This window comes from Dendropsophus ebraccatus, chromosome 4, assembly GCF_027789765.1.
Source record: "Dendropsophus ebraccatus isolate aDenEbr1 chromosome 4, aDenEbr1.pat, whole genome shotgun sequence".
Taxonomy (NCBI): Eukaryota; Metazoa; Chordata; class Amphibia; order Anura; family Hylidae; genus Dendropsophus; species Dendropsophus ebraccatus.
The window spans coordinates 82,687,733-82,705,966 of record NC_091457.1 but is presented as its reverse complement, the minus strand read 5'-3'; the positions used below and the strand labels follow the sequence as shown (position 1 = coordinate 82,705,966).

Genomic DNA, 18,234 nt, shown 5'->3' with positions numbered 1-18,234 from the left:
AAAACCCAAGAACTCAAAGTAACCAAGGGTTTAGTAACTAAGGGTTATACGTAATGTACTAAATGTAAAATATTCAGCGAGAAACTGGTTAATAATGTATGGATTAAAAAAACCCCCACTGATGATGGCAAGCAGATAGAAGTCACTGCGGTGTAAAACACACTCCAGCCCCACACAGCCACTGGGTGGTAGTATAAAGTCAACTAAAAAGTGTACCTGTCATAAAAAAAAAACAACTTTTGATGTGTCAGGGACATGTCAAAAGTTTTAATTGATCCGGTGTAACAGGCCAGAGTATTTTGTACCCCGGGGTGTATTCTGGCCTAGGCCATTTTATACCCGGTATAATCTTGACGGGGGTTAATCTGGCCTGCTACACCGGGTCTGAGTGTTTAGACCTGTACCAATTGTGAGAAGTGGGGTTCCTAATATAAGTCTATAGAGCCCAACTCTTTCACAGAGACTGAGCAGGGAGCACTGCAGTGCGGTTTTCTTCCCACTCTTTCTTCCGATCGGTACAGGTCTGAACACACAGACCTGGACTGATCAAAACTTTCGGCATGTCTCTGTCAAAATTTTTATTATATGACAGATACCCTCAAACTTTTAAGTGTATGTTCACACAAGGTTTTTTTCAGCAGTATTTTTAGACAGTCATTTTAATTATGGCCGTAAAAGATCATTATTAACGTCTGTAATTACAAAAATACGGCTGTATATGGCTTAAAATGATGGCTGTCCTAAAATACAGCTGAAAAGGAAAACCTTCTGGAAACATACCCCTAACCTTGCATATTGATGCACGTAGTAGTGGTGGACCCAACATTTTTGACAGTATGATTATAGTGCACCAGCATTTCACAACCTTATTACTATGGGATAACCCCTGAACAATGCTTATACTTCTTGGAAACCCATAATCACATGGCAAAGCCCAATTTAGGCTAAATACAGAGTCTACAAAATCAAATAGGTTCTAATTATGTAAACAAAAGAAACGTAACAAAACTGTTAATTTCGGAGAGGGGAGTGTTTTTAATCAGAAGCTTAAAGGGGTTATCCAGCGGTACGAAAACATGGCCACTTTCCCCCTACTGTTGTCTCCAGTTTGGGTGGGGTTTTGAAACTCAGTTCCATTGAAGTAAATGGAGCTTCATTGCAAACTGCACCTGAACTGGAGACAAGAGTGGGGGAAAAGTGGCCATGTTTTTGTAGCGCTGGATAACCCCTTTAACACTAAAACAAGGGGACATAATCTGAGGTTTGCTGGAGTCAAAAACGGAAACAAAATTTGAAAATATTACTTTCCTGAAAGAGTAGTAGATGCTTAGAACAAACTTCTAACTGATGTGGTAGGTAAATCCACAGTAATGAAATGTAAACATGTCTAGGACACACATACCTATCCTAAGATATTAAGAAATGAAATTATGTAAGAGCAGGATAAATGAACCACTGGGTCTTCTGTCCACAATCGTCTATATTTCTACTCTGATGGACAAATTCACAAGCACACAATCTTTTATTCATTTCCAATTTGGACATTACATAAAATCACAATGAAGAGAACCTTCTCAATTAGAATGTAACCAGGTCTCTCTGATCCCCTCCCCATCACCCCACACTCTACAGTTATTACACTTCACACTTCCAGACTGCAGAGAGATTAAACCTGCATAGAAGGCTTTCTGATGTATCAGTCTGGTTAATCTCTGCCATCAATACTTTCCTACAGCTATTCAGCTTCTTTTCTATTTCTGCATTTCCACAATCAAAGCATCACAAACCTAATGATGCTGCATTCTGTCTGGATGTAGAAACAAACACTATAGCTGAATCATGGAATTGATACGGATGCCTCCTATCAAGCTGCTCTCATCTATGGCACACTATCATTGTAGCATTTATCAGTTCGAGGAGTGTAGTGTCTCAGTACGGGTGTGCCGCTAAGGGTACTATTACACCAAGTGATTATTAGCCTACTTGGCAGATTACGACCGATAATCATTTTGTGTAATAGCTCATGCAGAAAGGCAACGATGCACAATGTCGGCTGATCGTTGTCTTTCTATATGAACAAAAATGCAGATTAAGATAGGGACTGTCTGCTGCTCATCGGCCCACGCAATAGGAGCAGCGGCAGCACATCACTATCTCCTACGGGCTACCCCACCCCAGATCTCACTTTCAGTGAGGGTAATAGAATAGAATGAGGAGGTCGGCGCTCCCTTGCTCCTATGTTTATTCCTCCTACTATGGGCTAAAGGCTGCAGTTTTGTGTTTTTACCACTTGGTGTCTCACTCTCCCCTGTTATGTTGCACAGCTGAAGGAAATGTAAAGGGCTAACTATATTCTTCCTATGGTTTTCTATCGTCTAATCAGTGACTTAGGTGCTTCACACTACTCTACCTATCAGACACTTTCACTGTTCCCTTTCCCCACCAATAGGAAGTCAGTCCCGGTCACCCTTATTTAAGGCCCATAGTTCCTGGTGGGAGGGAGAAGATTAGTTGTGGTTAAGAGAGCTATGCGGTGCTAAACCTAGAGGTGGGGTTACAGTCATCTGGGAAAACCTTGTTTTTAAATGAAAACAGAAAAAAATGGCAGTTTACCCTGAAATGTTTCAATGCTAGCTCGGGCTCACATTCCAACAGGTGCCGGAAACTGGAATAAATGAACAGAAAGTCCAGATTGCAGGAATCGATGAATTCAATGAAATTTATTCATATCCACTCTACAATTCACACACCACAATACTACCCCCAGAAAGACGCCAACGCATTTCAGATGCTGTAAGCACCCGTAGTCATGACAAAAATAACAAAATATGAAAATTACCAATAGACACTTATTATGGGAAACGCACCTATAGCGCATTTTCCCTGCACTTACTACAGCATGGCATTTTCAGGTTTCTGTAAAGTTGCTGATGTCACGTCACATAAACTGCCAACTCCTGCTGCAGCGGTGGGACAGACTGGAGGAGCAGCAGGTGTCAGCAGTTTATGTGACGTGACATCACCAACTTTACAGAGATCTGAACACGCCATGCTGAAGTAAGTGCAGGGAAAATGCACTATAGGTGCGCTTCCCATAATAAGTGTCTATTAGTAATTTTCATAACTTTTGTTGGGTGTTAACATATTTAAAAAATATTTTGCCCGGATTTCCCCTTTAAGGCTGCATTCACACGTCCTGTAAATTATGGGCCCTATGGAAAGGGATTGCCCGACATGATGTAGCAATAGCACACTGGCAGTGGAGAAACTCTTAGAATTTCCATGGCACTGTAGTGACAGGCAGGGCCGTATTTGCCACTAGGCACCCGTGGTGCGGTGCCGCCATTGTGCAGCCCGGGGCACCCGGGGTGAGCTCCTTCCGGCACACGCTACTTCTATCTCAGGCCGGCAGCTCACCCGTGCAGCCCCGCGGTGCCCGAACTTCTTCCTGCTCGGCGCGATGACGTCACGAGCGCTGCAGCAGGAAGAAGTTCGGGCACCGAGGGGCTGCACGGGTGAGCTGCCGGCCTGAGATAGAATCAGCGTGTGCCGGAAGGAGCTCACCCCGGACGCCCCGAAGCTGCTTTGGGGGGACCTGACTAGTCTGCCTCTGCCCCTGGCTGTTCTCTCTTCCCCCCACAGCTTCTCCCCCTGCCTGTGCCCCCCCATCTGCTCCCCCTGCCTGTGCCCCCCCATCTGCTCCCCCTGCCTGTGCCCCCCATCTGCTCCCCCTGCCTGTGCCCCCCATCTGCTCCCCCTGCCTGTGCCCCCCATCTGCCCCATCTGCTCCCCCTGCCTGTGCCACCCATCTGCTCCCCCTGCCTGTGCCACCCATCTGCTCCCCCTGCCTGTGCCCCCAGCTGCTCCCTCTTCTCCCCTTGGCCCCCCAGCTTCTCCCTCTGCCCCCCATCTTTTCCCCCTTCCACCCCAGCTTCTCCCCTGCCACCCCAGCTGCCCCATCCTCTCCCTGCCACTCCAGCAGCTCCCCCTGCCCCCCCAGATGCTCCCCCTGCCTCCCCAGATTCTCCCCCTGCCCCTGCCACCCCTAGCTGCTCCCCTTTTCCATCACCACAGCTGCTCCCCCTCTGTCACCCCAGCTTTTCCCCCCTGTCTCCCCCAGCTGCCTCCCTTCCCCAGTCCCCCCCAGCTGCCTCCCTTCCCCAGTCCCCCCCCCGCTGCCTCCCTTCCTCAGTCCCCCCCAGATGCCTCTCTTCCTCAGTCCCCCCCCAGCTGCCTCCCTTTCCCAGTCCCCCCCAGCTGCCTCTCTTCCCCAGCTGCCTCCCTTTCCCAGTCCCCCCCCAGCTGCCTCCCTTCCCCAGCTGCCTCCCTTTCCCAGTCCCCCCCAGCTGCCTCCCTTCCTCAGCCCCCCCCCCAGCTGCCTCCCTTCCCCAGCCCCCCCAGCTGCCTCCCTTCCTTAGTCCCCCCCCCAGCTGCCTCCCTTCCCCAGTCACCCCCAGCTGCCTCCCTTCCCCAGTCACCCCCAGCTGCCTCCCTTCCCCAGTCCCCCCCCCAGCTGCCTCCCTTCCTCAGTCCCCCCCCCCCAGCTGCCTCCCTTCCTCAGTCCCCCCCCCCCAGCTGCCTCCCTTCCTCAGTCCCCCCCCCAGCTGCCTCCCTTCCCCAGTCACCCCCCCAGCTGCCTCCCTTCCCCAGTCACCCCCAGCTGCCTCCCTTCCCCAGTCACCCCCAGCTGCCTCCCTTCCCCAGTCACCCCCAGCTGCCTCCCTTCCCCAGTCACCCCCAGCTGCCTCCCTTCCCCAGTCACCCCCAGCTGCCTCCCTTCCCCAGTCACCCCCAGCTACCTCCCTTTCCCAGTCACCCCCAGCTGCCCGCCTGCAGACAAGTTGTGGTCAGAGAAGTCTTCATGATGGCTGCCAGATGGAGAAGAAAGCAAAAAGTTAGCGACGGCAATAGGAGAAGACGTCACCTGTGAGTCATTAGTAACTGCACTGTAATCACCTCTATAGTGTGCAGAGCCTGTGTACCATTGGGGTCTAAATGGGTCAGTGTATGGTTTGCGGTAGTGTACTGACACAGCCCCGCGGACACTACAGTACACTAGCGCAAACTTTTAAACTAGGACTCAACTACAAGAGCTACAGGCACTACAACTCCCAGCATATGCTGAGGGCTGCAGACTGTCAGTACATGCTGGGAGTTGTAGTGCCTGCAGCTGTTGTAGTTGGGCCCTAGGTGGCATATAAGAATACATAGATGTGTGGGGGCTCAGTGCAGGGAAGTGACCCCAGATCACCACTAATAGGGGATAGAACACAGCATCTACCCCTATCCCTATTAGTGCTGTTCTAGGGTCACTTCCCTGCACTGAGCCCCACAGATCTATGTATACTTATATGCCACCTAGGGCCCAACTACAACAGCTGCAGGCACTACAACTCCCAGTATGTACTGACAGTCTGCAGCCCTCAGCATATGCTGGGAGTTGTAGTGCCTGCAGCTGTTGTAGTTGGGTCCTATACACTGGATGCTTTGTGGCATATCAGAATACAGAGATCTGTGGGGGCTCAGTGTAGGGAAGTGACCCCAGAACATCACTAATAGGGGATAGGGGGAGATGTTTTTGTTCTGTCCCCTATTAGTGCTGTTCTGGGGTCACTTCCCTGCACTGAGCACCCAACTACAACAGCTGCAGGAACTACAACTCCCAGCATGTACTGACAGTCTGCTGCCCTCAGGATATGCTGGGAGTTGTAGTACAGCGTAGACAGATGTATTGCTGGACCTTCAGGGCTGATGGTTGTCACCCACAGATTGCAGCCACCAGGAGTCTCTGCACACAGTGATTTATTAAAGGGTGGTCCACTGAGAAACTACAACTCCCAGCATACCCTGAGAGCTGTATAAATGTAGGGATTTGTCACAGATACAGATGAATTCAGGAAAGGACGGGGTCAGCATGTCGTGTCTCACTGGTTCTATATTGGTGGGCCACAGGTACCCCAGTCCCACACTGGACAGAAGCAGTCCCCAAACTAAGACGTCCCCGGCCTCCTTCCTTCCTCCATCACGTCTGTTTGATAAGAATAGCGGGCATCAAGCAGAGTAGCACCCAAGTTCCATGGTATATACCATGCATGTAACCGGGGGGGGGGGGGAGGGGCGCCTCAGCAAGCAAGGTGCCTGGGGCAGCATGAACTCTAAATACAGGCCTGGTGACAGGGACGTGTAAATGCAGCCCAAGTTAGAATAAGGCTTGTGCACAAACTTGATGACGTGGGAAGTTTCTGTGACAATCTGAACTTCCGGCATCAGCTGTGTCTGCACATGGAAGTTTCAAAGTCTCCACACTGACAGGTATGCATTAACATGAGCTAATGTGAGACAGGCCTTCAGCTGCTCTTCTTCATGCTATAACACAGTTCCACAAACATTAAGATGATACCTATATTCTTTAAGCTGCTCACACACTTATTAACAGGTTTTTTTTTTTTAGCTGTAATTGTCCAAAAAGAGGGACCAAAGCATAAAACGGCAGTTTCTTGGCATTTTTGAAAAAAGTTTCGGAATGCCAGTCTCCCCAACAGATATGACTATACCTCATGAGAAGAGCTTCTAGCTGTGTCTCCATAGTGTCAGAGCACGACCCAGTGCCTTAGACTTACATTACACTGAATCTCATACTGGAGATGAGCTATAAAGACCCAGCAGTGAACTGTTTTCATAAGGTATAGCGGTATGTGGCAAGGCGAATTGACACTTAGAAACCTTTTCCAGTGCCAATGTCAGAACGTTAGAAAAAACATTACTATGCAGAGGGGTACAGAGCACCTAATACAAAATCTGACTGAGCATGTACTCCCACAATAGTGAGTTTTTCCCCATGTTATAGCTGGGGGATCCAACAGTGGAAATCTGTCACCTGTTCTTGCTATGGAAAACTCATGTAAAAGCAAATAGTACTTGAAAAAACAAACTAAAAAAAAACCGTTCACCACTCATCTGTTGCCTACACATCTTATTGCATCAGCTTTATTCAAGTGAACTGGGTGAAGCTACAATAGCAGAGAATGAATGCAAAAGGAATCACATCCTAACATAGGACAATGTGGGAAAATAAAGCATTAGGGTACAAACCCACTTGACGTATTTGCTGCGTGAATCAGTCTTAAAAATAAGCCGGCAAAACGCAGGTTGGCTTTATATGATTGTTTCTGCGTTAAAATACGCAATTGCGTATTTTTGAAGCATGAAGCTTGTTGTTAGCAAAGCATCAGTTGTTAACAACCTGTGTGAAAAACGCATGTAGCTTCATGCTTCAAAAATACGCAATTGCGTATTTTAACACAGAACAATTGTATAAAGCCAACCTGCGTTTTGCCTGCTTATGTTTAAGACTGATTCACGCAGCAAATACGTCAAGTGGGTTTGTACCCTTATTGAGTATATGGTGACGCAGCCTTTGATAGATTTTCATGTCATGCGGTGGTTTCAGTCGCCTTTTAAAATAATCTTTCAAACAACAAACATACTAAACCTGGTCAGAGTGTTGAATTGGATTATATTCCTGCTGAGGATACTTGGAAGAAAGCTGTCTCCGTGTAATCCCTTGTCTGCAGTTTCTGTGCCTTCCTGCTGCTCGCTGCAAGTAACAAAATCTTTCTAATTTGCCTAACTGTCCTGTCTTCAATGTGAGATGTTTGGACATCACAGGTCAGAGAGACAAGCAGTGCACTAATCCTATTTAAGACCATACTCAGCAGGCAGAGCACAGCACGCAGCAAGCGTAAAACCCACAATCACACATACTCTGTCCTTGGGAGTTAATAGATGCCATATCACTACAACATGTCTCATCCGATTTTATTTAAGAGAAGAAAAAAAAGTTTGCAGCTTAGCCATGGATTAACTTTATTTAGTTACATGCATGATTTTGTATTAAAGGGACACTCCAGGAAATAAAATTACAGCTAACTATAATTTCTGAGCTGATTTATAGTCACTGTAGAACCCTGTAGTTGATCTAAGCTCAGTTTAACTGAACAATGAATACAGACACTAAACTGCAATGTTATGGCTGTTTGAAATAGTCCTGAGAAATAATTTCAGGCAATAACTTAGAAAAATGTGGACAGATTCTTGAGAGTCAGCAAAACCTCAAGGTCTTTAAGCCACTATTACAACTATACTGCACTTAGAGCTCAGCATTCTCATTGGGACACTGTTACAAAGTGAATAGTCAGGTTTCTTTAACTGCAAATAAAAAAACAAAAAGAAAAAAAAAAACTGAAGTCTGAATAGTTTCTATAAAGCTGATCCTCCCTATAACGGTGCTAAAACACAGTCAACAGGGTAGTGCTTAAAGGGGTACTCCGGCCAGGACCCCTTTTTTCACAATCGCTGGGAACTGGGTAGGTGAACACAATTACATCCACTTACCTCCTCAGCTCCAGCACTGCTGCCCGCATCCAGCTGCTCTGGCCACTATCTGGTCTGAGATCAGCCTTGAGACTTGACCGGGGCAGGCCTACTCAACCATTCAGCAGCTGTACCAGCATTCGGCCTCTGCTGCTAAACGGATGAGCAGGCAAAGGTCCCGGATGGAGTAACCCCTTTTTAAGTCCCTTATGCAGAGACAGGATTACAGTGAAACATGACAACTAGAGGTCAGGCCCGTATCTGCCATGAGGCGAGGTGAAGTGTTTGCCTCAGGCGGCAGATAACAAAGCCCTTGAGGGGGGCGGCATCAGCCTCCTGTGTCCTTATCATTACAACTAGTTACGGCTCAGTGCCCAGCCGTGTTTCCTGTCAGTTGCCTCATGAGAAGCGCTGAAGAGGCACTGGAAGCCTCGTATTCACAGGTATTCACATCACATTAGACATAGATATAGGGCCTCCTGTTGTTAACCCTTTCAATAATGCAGTTATTATACTCTGCATCACTTACACACTGTAGAAAAGAAAAAGTTACCAGCAGCGGGGATGCTATATTATGTCTTCTCTGCACTGCCGAACTCCCAGCTGACCTCAGCACAGTGCAAGAGCAGGAGAAGAGGCATAAAAGTCATGTTCTGCTCTGCTGTTAACTCTTTCTGTATAGCAGAATGTAAGTGATGCACAGTAATACTCTACATTCTGCAGTACTGAAAGAGTTAACAGAGCAGCCCGTTTTATGGCTCTTCTCTGGCTCCTGAGGTCAGAGGTCAGCAGTTGTAGATTGTAGTTTGTTTTGAAGCTCCCAGGGGGCCCATAGTGGCTCAAACAGTTAAAAAATCTGGTCACCGCACACTTATCTATAGTGCTGTCCCATACACACTGCGATGCTGCACTGTGCCTGTCCTGGATCTTCTCTCCCTGACTATTGCTCTGAGGAGGGGGGGGCGCTTTGTCAGTTTTCGCCTCAGGCGGCAAAAAAGCTAGAATCGGCCCTGCTAGAGGTGAGGGAGAAAGATTATCTGACAGATTATCTGCCAAAACCAGAAACAAACTATAAACAGAGATCAGGACATAAAGGAAAGCCTGAGATTTCTCCTCTTTTCAAATCCATTCCTGGCTTTGGCTTCAAATCTTTGGCAGATAATCTGTCAGATAATCTCTCTGTAAATGGACCCTAAGTTCTGTTAGGGCCAGTTCACACACAGCGGAATCCCGCCTGCCTCCTTGTCAAAGAGGCAATCTATAAGAGGGCTCTCACACCTCCTTGTCTGCTCAAAGAGATGACGTCAATTCTTTGAGCGGAGACGCACAAGCCCTCCCATAGATTGCCTGTTTGACATGGAGGCAGGTGGAATTCTGCCAGTTTTACTTTGTGTGAACTAGCCCTTAAAAGGTAGTCTGTCAGCTGCAATTCAGGTTCCAAACTCCTGCCACTGTTAGATAGCTGTTAGGGCAAGGAGACACATGGTACCTTATGTGCTATCAGAATGTACAAAATTCTCCAGTGCAAAGTGTAAAAGAGGCTTTCCCAAGCACTTAACTAAAATGCTGCCTCATCATCCCCCTTATCCCTTACTTGATTAAAACTCAGTGCACAGCTGACCGACAGTCAAGCAGGGATAGGAATGGCAGGCAGAACTAGGGGGTATTTCAGCCTGTAGTACTTCAGGAGCTTGGGAGAGTTGACATTCTGCATCAGAGAGAAAAATCATTTTTCTGTGTTATGGAAGTACAGATGTAATATGTGAAAGATACATTTGTCTCAACAGTTATCCAACAGTGTCAGCAGTTTGGAACCTGAATTGCAGCTGACAGATTCACTTTAAAAACAGCAAAATGGCTGCCCCCATAATAAAGGTCTAACAGTGAAGTAGAAAAAAAAAATACAAAATCGTAAAATAAACGTAGATTATAAATCTGCTGGAATATGGTGTGTGTTAAGCTACCCTTAGGCCTTATGCACACGTCCCGTAATTTACGGATCCGAGTTAATGCACATTGATGTCTATTGGGCTATTCACACTATCAGTAGCAGAAATGGATTAAAATCTATCCTGAAAAAAAAAAGGACATGTCCTAGTGCGGACCTGGTGCGGACCCATTTTTTTTGCGGATCCTATCATTAAAATCAATTGGTTATGGATTGTTTACGGATTGTAACACGTTGGCATCCGTATTTCCGCAAAAAAACTACAGATGAAGTGCATTGAAAAGCAATGAGTAGTAAAAAAAATGGAATTACGGAAATACGGATGGAATACGGATGTCCAATCCGTAATTTCTCACGGGTTGTTTCAGGACCAGAAAAAAATACTGAACGTGTGCATACAGCCTTAATGTTTAATAAAAATCCAGGTGATACATGCTAATAGGGCTGTACAGGGAGCATCCATAGCAATGCAATCTTGTAGGGATCAGAATGCTGGTCTGCACTTGGATTCTTTGTAACAGGTACCCTTTAAGCATTGCCATAACACCTGGTAAAGAATATCTTTAATAAGCAGGGAGCTGTCCTTGGTTATGAAGCAGCCGTCCTTTGTCCCTCGACATACCATAGCTTTTTGGAAGATTATGCTGACATTGAATATGTTAGTCGCATTGCTATTCTTTGGGTCTATGGGGGTGGAGACTAATTTTCTAACTATTGTAGCAGTATTGGCTATAATTACTAACCACTTAAGTGAAATTCAGGATTTCAAAAGTATCAAGCTGTGATTTAGCATTCAGGAGGTCTTTCCAGCTCCTTAACAGTAACTGCCTGCACTCATATACTCAAGTTTCTTTGTAGTCTGTTATTTAATTGCACTTTCTTCTCTCTGATAAATGACTGCATCCCCTTATTTTCTATAGCACATTTTCAAAACTGCTGCTATGGTTTTCCACCCGCATTATAAAAAAAATTATATCGAATTTACTTAAAGAGTAGCTGTCTTTTTTTTTTCTAAAATGTTTTTTTTTTTTTAAATGGACTTAACCTGTTCAGTGTGTTTCTATTAGTAAAATTCCAGCTGCCCCCCCTCCATTCTAAATTTCTGTTGCAGTATTGGATCCGTACACATAGGCTGTGTATTGGTGTAGCATAGCTCCTTTACCCCATACCCCATGTCAGATATAGAGAGCCTTTTCACTTTAAGCCAACCAGATGTTAAGCTACACTAACTAAAATATATCATTTACATTATGGAAAGTTTTTTTTCTCAGAAAGAGCCAAGTTTCTGTGGAATGCACAGAAGTTGTTCAGTAAAGCACCTCTGGGATTATTATTTTAAGCAGAATCCTGTCAATACTGTTCTCAAGACAGATCCTTCTACACCTTCCTACACCTACTCATTGCATTAGGATTCTCATCTGTTCTGGAGACAACTGAATAATGGTGTTTGCATATTGATCAGGCGTGTAGGGCCATCTTATTAGGGCTTGAGGGGATGCAAACCTTAAGCCCCGAAGATCTAAAAATGGGGGTTAGTTTCGGTGGCTGACAGGGCATATCTTCAGGTGTTAGTAGGGGAATGAGTGGTGTTAATAGTGTATGTTCTCATTGCCTTTCACAGAGTGCACAAACATTTAAATATTACTGTTTATTTGGGGGGGTTGATGTTCAATGGTTTAAAGAGTACCTTACAACACAGATGCTGCAGGATCAGAATGGAGGCCGAGCACATTTACAGCACACATGGTTCATTACCAAGGATACCTGAGCTTCCGGATTAAGGGTGGGTTCACACTACAGAATAGGGACGGATAGTCTGCTGCAAATTCCATCACTCGCCCCCCCACTCACATTTCCGTCTTTGCCATAGACTCTATTCGATGGTCGAGTGAATTTCGCTGTCTGCCTGAAAAAATGACATGTTAATTCTTTGGGCGGGCAGAGGAATTTGCCTGACCATAGAGTGGAGTCTATGGCACAGGTGGAGATGCGTGCAGACGTAAGCGGCAGAACTTCTCCATGTGGATTCCTCCCTAAGAGTGTACTTCGCTGCTGATCAGGCAGCAGTTGTGCTGGCAGGTACTCCTTAATCATCATCCTGTCTGGCTTGGTGGTGGCCCTGCATTACTCCACCATTTAATGTGTACTCCTTAAAAGAAAACAGCTTTGTCCCAGCTAAATAACAGAATTCACTTGTATCATTACCATATGAACAACCCCAATCCATATCAGTATATCATTTTTAGAGAATATGGATATTGGGGACTGCCTGCAAAAGAGCCTCTCCATTAGCGACATCAGAGTGTTGTCAGAAAGACTCTTGAGAAATATACTTCACAAGAACCCACTTACTTGCTGCAGTTGATGATCACATCTTCTGGAAGAATTCGCCTCTTCAACATACCCTGTTTGGGGTGGTCACCTCTCCCACGGAACAATCCTGGAGGCTCAATTTTAAAGTTCCCTATGCGTTCCCTGTGGTGATCCATGATACAGTAGCCATATTCTTCCACAAGCTTTGCATTCTCTTCCTTCAGTTGCTGAAATAGCAGATAAAAAGGTGTGTAAATTTACCATCAAATTAAAAAAACAAAACCCCCAAAACCTGAGCCAACCGCAGCAGAACTTTAGTAGTATATCACAGAACTGCAGAAACATAATTTCTTAAAGTGTCACTGTCGTTATAACTTTCAAAAAAAAAAAAAAAAAAAAAAATCAACAGTAGATGTAAAATAAAACAACTTTGCAATTTACATTCATTTTCTTTTTATCATCTTTTTACCAGAAATCCAGTCTCCTGAAGGCAGATTTTCTGACTTGTGCTGGTTGAAAAAAAAAAAGAGACTAAACACAGGAATTCCGGCCAGTACAGAGAGTCACAGCTCAATGTGTCCATCAGTCACATGACTGACTTCTCTGTGTGAGTGATCATATGGCCTGGGAAACACAGGACTTCCTGTGTTTAGACTCTTTCTCCAAAAGAGTCAGAACACAGGAAGTGCTGTGTTTTTCATGATTAAAAAAATATATAAAAATGAATGAATGAATGTAAATTGCTTTATTTCAAATCTACTGTGAAAACATTAAAACTACCCAAGTGAAATAATTGACATCGCTTTTGTCATTACAATGGCACATGTCAAGGGGTGGGACATATTAGGCAGCAAGTGAACAGTCAGTTATTGAAGTCGATTTGTTGGGTGCAGGATAAACTGGCAACCATCTGTTGCCAAATAGTAATAGCTAGATAACTAAGTATTCAGTACTTCAGGACAACAGGTAAAGCAGCAACATAGTCATGGATCAGAGCTCACTGATGTGTGTGGGGAGCCAAGACTAGCCCATCTGGTCTGATCCCACACAAGAGCTACTATAGCACCTACTGCTGAAGTTAAAGTGACTCTGTGCCCACAATCTGACCGCTTGTTCCTTCAGATAGCTGCTTTTAATCCAAGATCTGTCCTGCAGTCAGTTTGTCAGGTGATGCAGTTATTGTTCTAAAAAAACTTTTAAACTGGCAGCCCATGCCCTACGGGAGTGGCCTAGATTGTGTATGCATTAGGCTGGCACAACCTCTCTGTCCCTCCTCCCTGCCCTCCTCATCATTAGGAATGCTCCAGGCAGATTGCCTACTATTCATCAGCTGTATCATCCCGTCTCATGGACTGGATCATTAAGACACCTGTGCAAATGTTCAGCATGGAGAAAATGGTGGCATTCCAGTGGCATTCCTAATGATGAAGAGGGGGGAGAGGAGGGACGGAGGGGTGGTGCAAAGTTAGGGCACAGATATTCTAAGCCACGCTCGTAGAGCATAGGGTTGCAAGTTTAAAAGTTGTTTTTCAAGACAATAACTGCATCACCTGCCGAACGGACCCCAGGACAGATCTTGGATTAAAAGCAGCTATCCGAAGGTACAAGGGGTTTTGGGGTGGGGGGGGGGGAGAGATGAGGTCAGATTGTGGGTACAGAGTCACTTTAATGCTTACAATGCAGTTTCCTGTGTATGGGGCTGCATAGCTACATGCAAGTCAGTATGTATGCTTACCCCCTTTCTTTGAAAGAAACTACAATCAGTACATAAGAAATGCAAGAAGGAGGTCTGTCTGATTAATCACATGTTCGTTTTCATTGCGTGTATTTGTGGTGCTCCACCGGTGTGGTGGACGACCGGTCACTTGCTAGATGATGAAGTGTGACTCCACTGCAGTAGTGTTTGGTCGGGATATAGCCCAGCCAGCCAGGTGTTGTACTGTTGTGACACCAGTGCCAGTTGGGGCACACAGGTATGATGGCACACCTGCTTTTATTTTAGTGAGGATGGCTATACCCTTTGCCCTGTGGTCAGTAACCTGCCGGGCTGTTTGAGGTCCCTTAGGTACTTATCAAGGTGATCCGGAGAGGAGTTGTGACCCACCCACAGAAAGGGGAGATAACCCAAGGAAGATGGAATGGCTGTGTAAGTGCTTGGATAAGGATCACAGAATCCAGTTAAAATAAATAAAACTTTTCTTTACTGCCAGAATACTTGATACAGTGATACACAGTAAGTTTCAGCTTCATAAGTTACTTTAGACCTTAATGACCAGATCTGTGCTGAGAGCTGAGAAGGAGTACAGTCATGCTGACTGAGTTGCATGCTAAGAGATAGACGAAGTTCAGCAAAGTAGAAAGGAGGATGTCGAGAGAGTCCCAACCCAAAGTAGTACTGTTTGATTCTTTGGTCTTTGCACCACATATTGCCCACCAGTTTTGGGTGACCAGTCCTAGAGGGTCACAAGCCCCAGACCTTGTTACCTGGGATGAGCAGAGTATCCTGGTGACAACCGCGCTGCAAGATAAGAGTACGTAGGCTTCTAGCAACCATGCTCTATCCGGATCAGTTCCTGTTTCTTTAGGATACTGTCCTGCACTTTTAAATTTGTTCATGGCATGGGCTGGGATGATTCTTGACTTGTCCTCTCTGAGTGTTCGCTCAGCACTGTATAGTGTGTAGAAGTGCTGCTTTCAAGAAACGGGTGTCTATCCCCATGTGCGTCCGTCCACTATCACTCCTTAGACTGGACTAGTTGTGCGAGTCCCATAACAGGGGACCTGGCATAGGCCAGGGCCCAGCTTTACCGCTGTAGGGAGCGTTCCTGTGTGTGTCTGTCTCTACAGAATCCAAAGTAAGACTCCCTAAGGTATGACTACACTTTCTCTCCCCATGTGACAACTTCCTACAGCATCAGTAACGTGTGCTTTGAGTGGGTGAGAAGAGAGTGCAAGGAAAAGAGAAGGATAGACATAGGTAGAAAGAGAAAGAGCTCTCATGGGTGCACAGATCACAGAGACAACAACCCTTTAGACACCACAGCTGTGCAATACTTAGGTATACAATACATATACTAGCGACATCTAGTGGCAAACCTAAGTAATACCTCACCAACACTGACACCTTGAAGTACAGGCTTCTGCAAAAGGTGTAAGAACAAGCAACACCCATGGAGGGGCACCACATATTGCCTTGTGCATATGTATCACACAGGGAACAGATGGCACCAGGATGCAATGTAGGAGGAAGTTAAGCTGGCAGAGCCAGTATGATGCTTGAGCCAATGTTTTGCTGGCATTAGGGTACAAACCCACACACCGTATACACAGCAGATACGCAACAAATACGCAGCAAATACGCAGCAGATTTGTTGGTACAGATTTGATGCTGTGTTCAGTTATTTAGATATAATCTGCTGCGTTTTTGCTGCGTGTTTGCTGCGTATTTGCTGCGTATCGCAGCAGTAAATACGCTGCTTATACGGTGTGTGGGTTTATACCCTTAATGTGGATGTTACTTTGACATACCACCTACCTAATTCCCCAGATCTAAGGGGCCATTCACACGTCTGCAATATACGTTTCTTACGTTACAAGGTCTTGTCTGCAGTATACAGTCCGTGTATTGCGGATGTGTTAATAGCCCCTAATTCTAATTGAACATTTGTGGGATGTGCTGAAAAAAAGTCCAGCCTTTGGAGGAATTATCCTGCAACTTGCCAAATACTACTGTCCATCTTGAAAGGTCATGTAGAGGCCATGCCACAGCATGTCTCAACTTTTTTTATATCCTTTGTAGCAGATATTTCTTAGGGCTTCCTCAGGCCCCCACTATAGTTACATCCCTGGTATACACACAAAGTTTTTTTAGCACACTGCTGCAAACCAAAAGGGTAACACACATTAAGCACAAAAAAACAGCTGCTCCAAAGCCTTTTGTTTTAGAAGAAATAAAGGGAGCTTTCTACTTGAGAGTGGGAGTTTCTGCCAGAGCTGGGGAGTGCCTCACACAGCTGCATCAGAACATCTTTTAAAAGAAAAAGAGGAGGATGGAGGAACTGCATTTCATTCACTGTTAGCAACTTTTAAAGGGGGAGTAAGAAACTGCCTCAGACAGTGGTAGGACGACTGTGGTACGGTTCTAAAGAATAAAAAGAATAAAATATTTATGTGCAGCCAATCATTTCCTGATTAAAGGCAGTGGTTTTATGGTTAAAGGGTTATCCCGGATTAGAAAAAAAAACATATGGTACATGTAAAAAAAACAACTTGCCAAATAGTCCTGGTAAAAAATATTCTTTATTCTGTGTATTCAGCTCCTATGCAGACCTATGTGCCTACAAACGAATTAAAAACCTTGCGTTTGTTTTTACCTTAATGGCCATTAAACATTCAACAATACAGTATAAACTCCTTGTTGCTCTTTAATACCATCAATTCTTTGAAAACAGACATTTGTCCCCATCCGAGATTCATGGATGAGTACAGAGGACAGGCAGAGGAATTAAGTGACAGGTGTTACTGTTCATCAAGTTTTAGCAGTCCTGGCAAGAATGTGTACAGAGGCGGCCGATATCTGCTGTGCCCGAGATCTAAGCAATTAATCATCCCGACTGAAATTCACTAAATCCAGGAGCTTTAAAACTAGGCCTCATTTATCTTCAGAAGGAGAAATAAAAATAAATTACAACTTTGTCGTACATTTCTGCCTGGCACTAAGAATCACATAAAACGCTCTTTTATAATCTGGCTCTATAGGAAGATTGAACAATGGTGACATGGATAGTAAGTGTGTGATCCTTGGTTTATGAATGGCCATTGTTTTTCTAGTTTTACTGCCCGTTTTTTTGGAAAGTCATCTAGTTACAGTAAATCCAAGCTCCTGTAACCCAAAGTGTAAGAGCGATAGACATTGAATGCTTGGACATTCTGTTCTACTGTCTTCCCAAATCCACTCATTCTTCAACTCTGACTCAAAAAAAATAGTGCATGCCCCCATCTTCTTCTGCTTGGACCACTTTACCACCCTACTCTCTGGCCTTCCATCTAACACCATTGCTCCCCTCCAATGCATTTTTAACTTTTCTGCCCACCTAATTAAAATCTCCCCTTGCTCCTCTTCTACCTTTATCATGTTAATTTTCATTGGCTATCCAATGCCCAACAAATTCAGTTTAAACTGTTAATGATTTACAAGGCTGTCCACAACCCATGCTCTCACCCCCTGACTTGATCTCCGGTATCACCCCCTTATGATATCTTTGATCCTTCCAAGATCTCAGTCTGTGCTCTCTTCTTGTCTGCTTCCCACACAACCATCTCCAAGATTTCTCCTAAGCTTCCCCCATACAATGAAGCTCACTACTCTACACATTGGCTCTCACCCGCCATCACAACCTTTAAAAGTATCCTGAAAATCATCCCTTCAAAATAACCTCCATTCGCTCTGCTGCCATTACACCATACTGTGACCAGCTGCTCACCTCACCGTCCTCGCTCCCCTCGCTTTGTAGATTGTAAGCCCTCATGGGCAGGGTCCTTTCTCCTTGTGTACCAGTCATTCACTTCATTCATGTTATTTGTCCTTGATGTTACAATTT

General features: G+C 45.1%; 1 protein-coding gene across 4 annotated transcripts in view; it reads right to left on the bottom strand.

Moving 5' to 3' along the window:
• Positions 1 to 18,234, bottom strand: part of LOC138789755 (DNA topoisomerase 1-like) — a 104,446-nt gene that overhangs the window by 18,744 nt on the left and 67,468 nt on the right. For all 4 annotated transcript variants that reach the window (XM_069968547.1, XM_069968548.1, XM_069968549.1 and 1 more), the window contains one exon: positions 12,674 to 12,861. In XM_069968547.1, the coding sequence (XP_069824648.1) occupies positions 12,674 to 12,861 (188 nt within the window). The remainder of the gene's footprint in view (positions 1 to 12,673; positions 12,862 to 18,234) is intronic.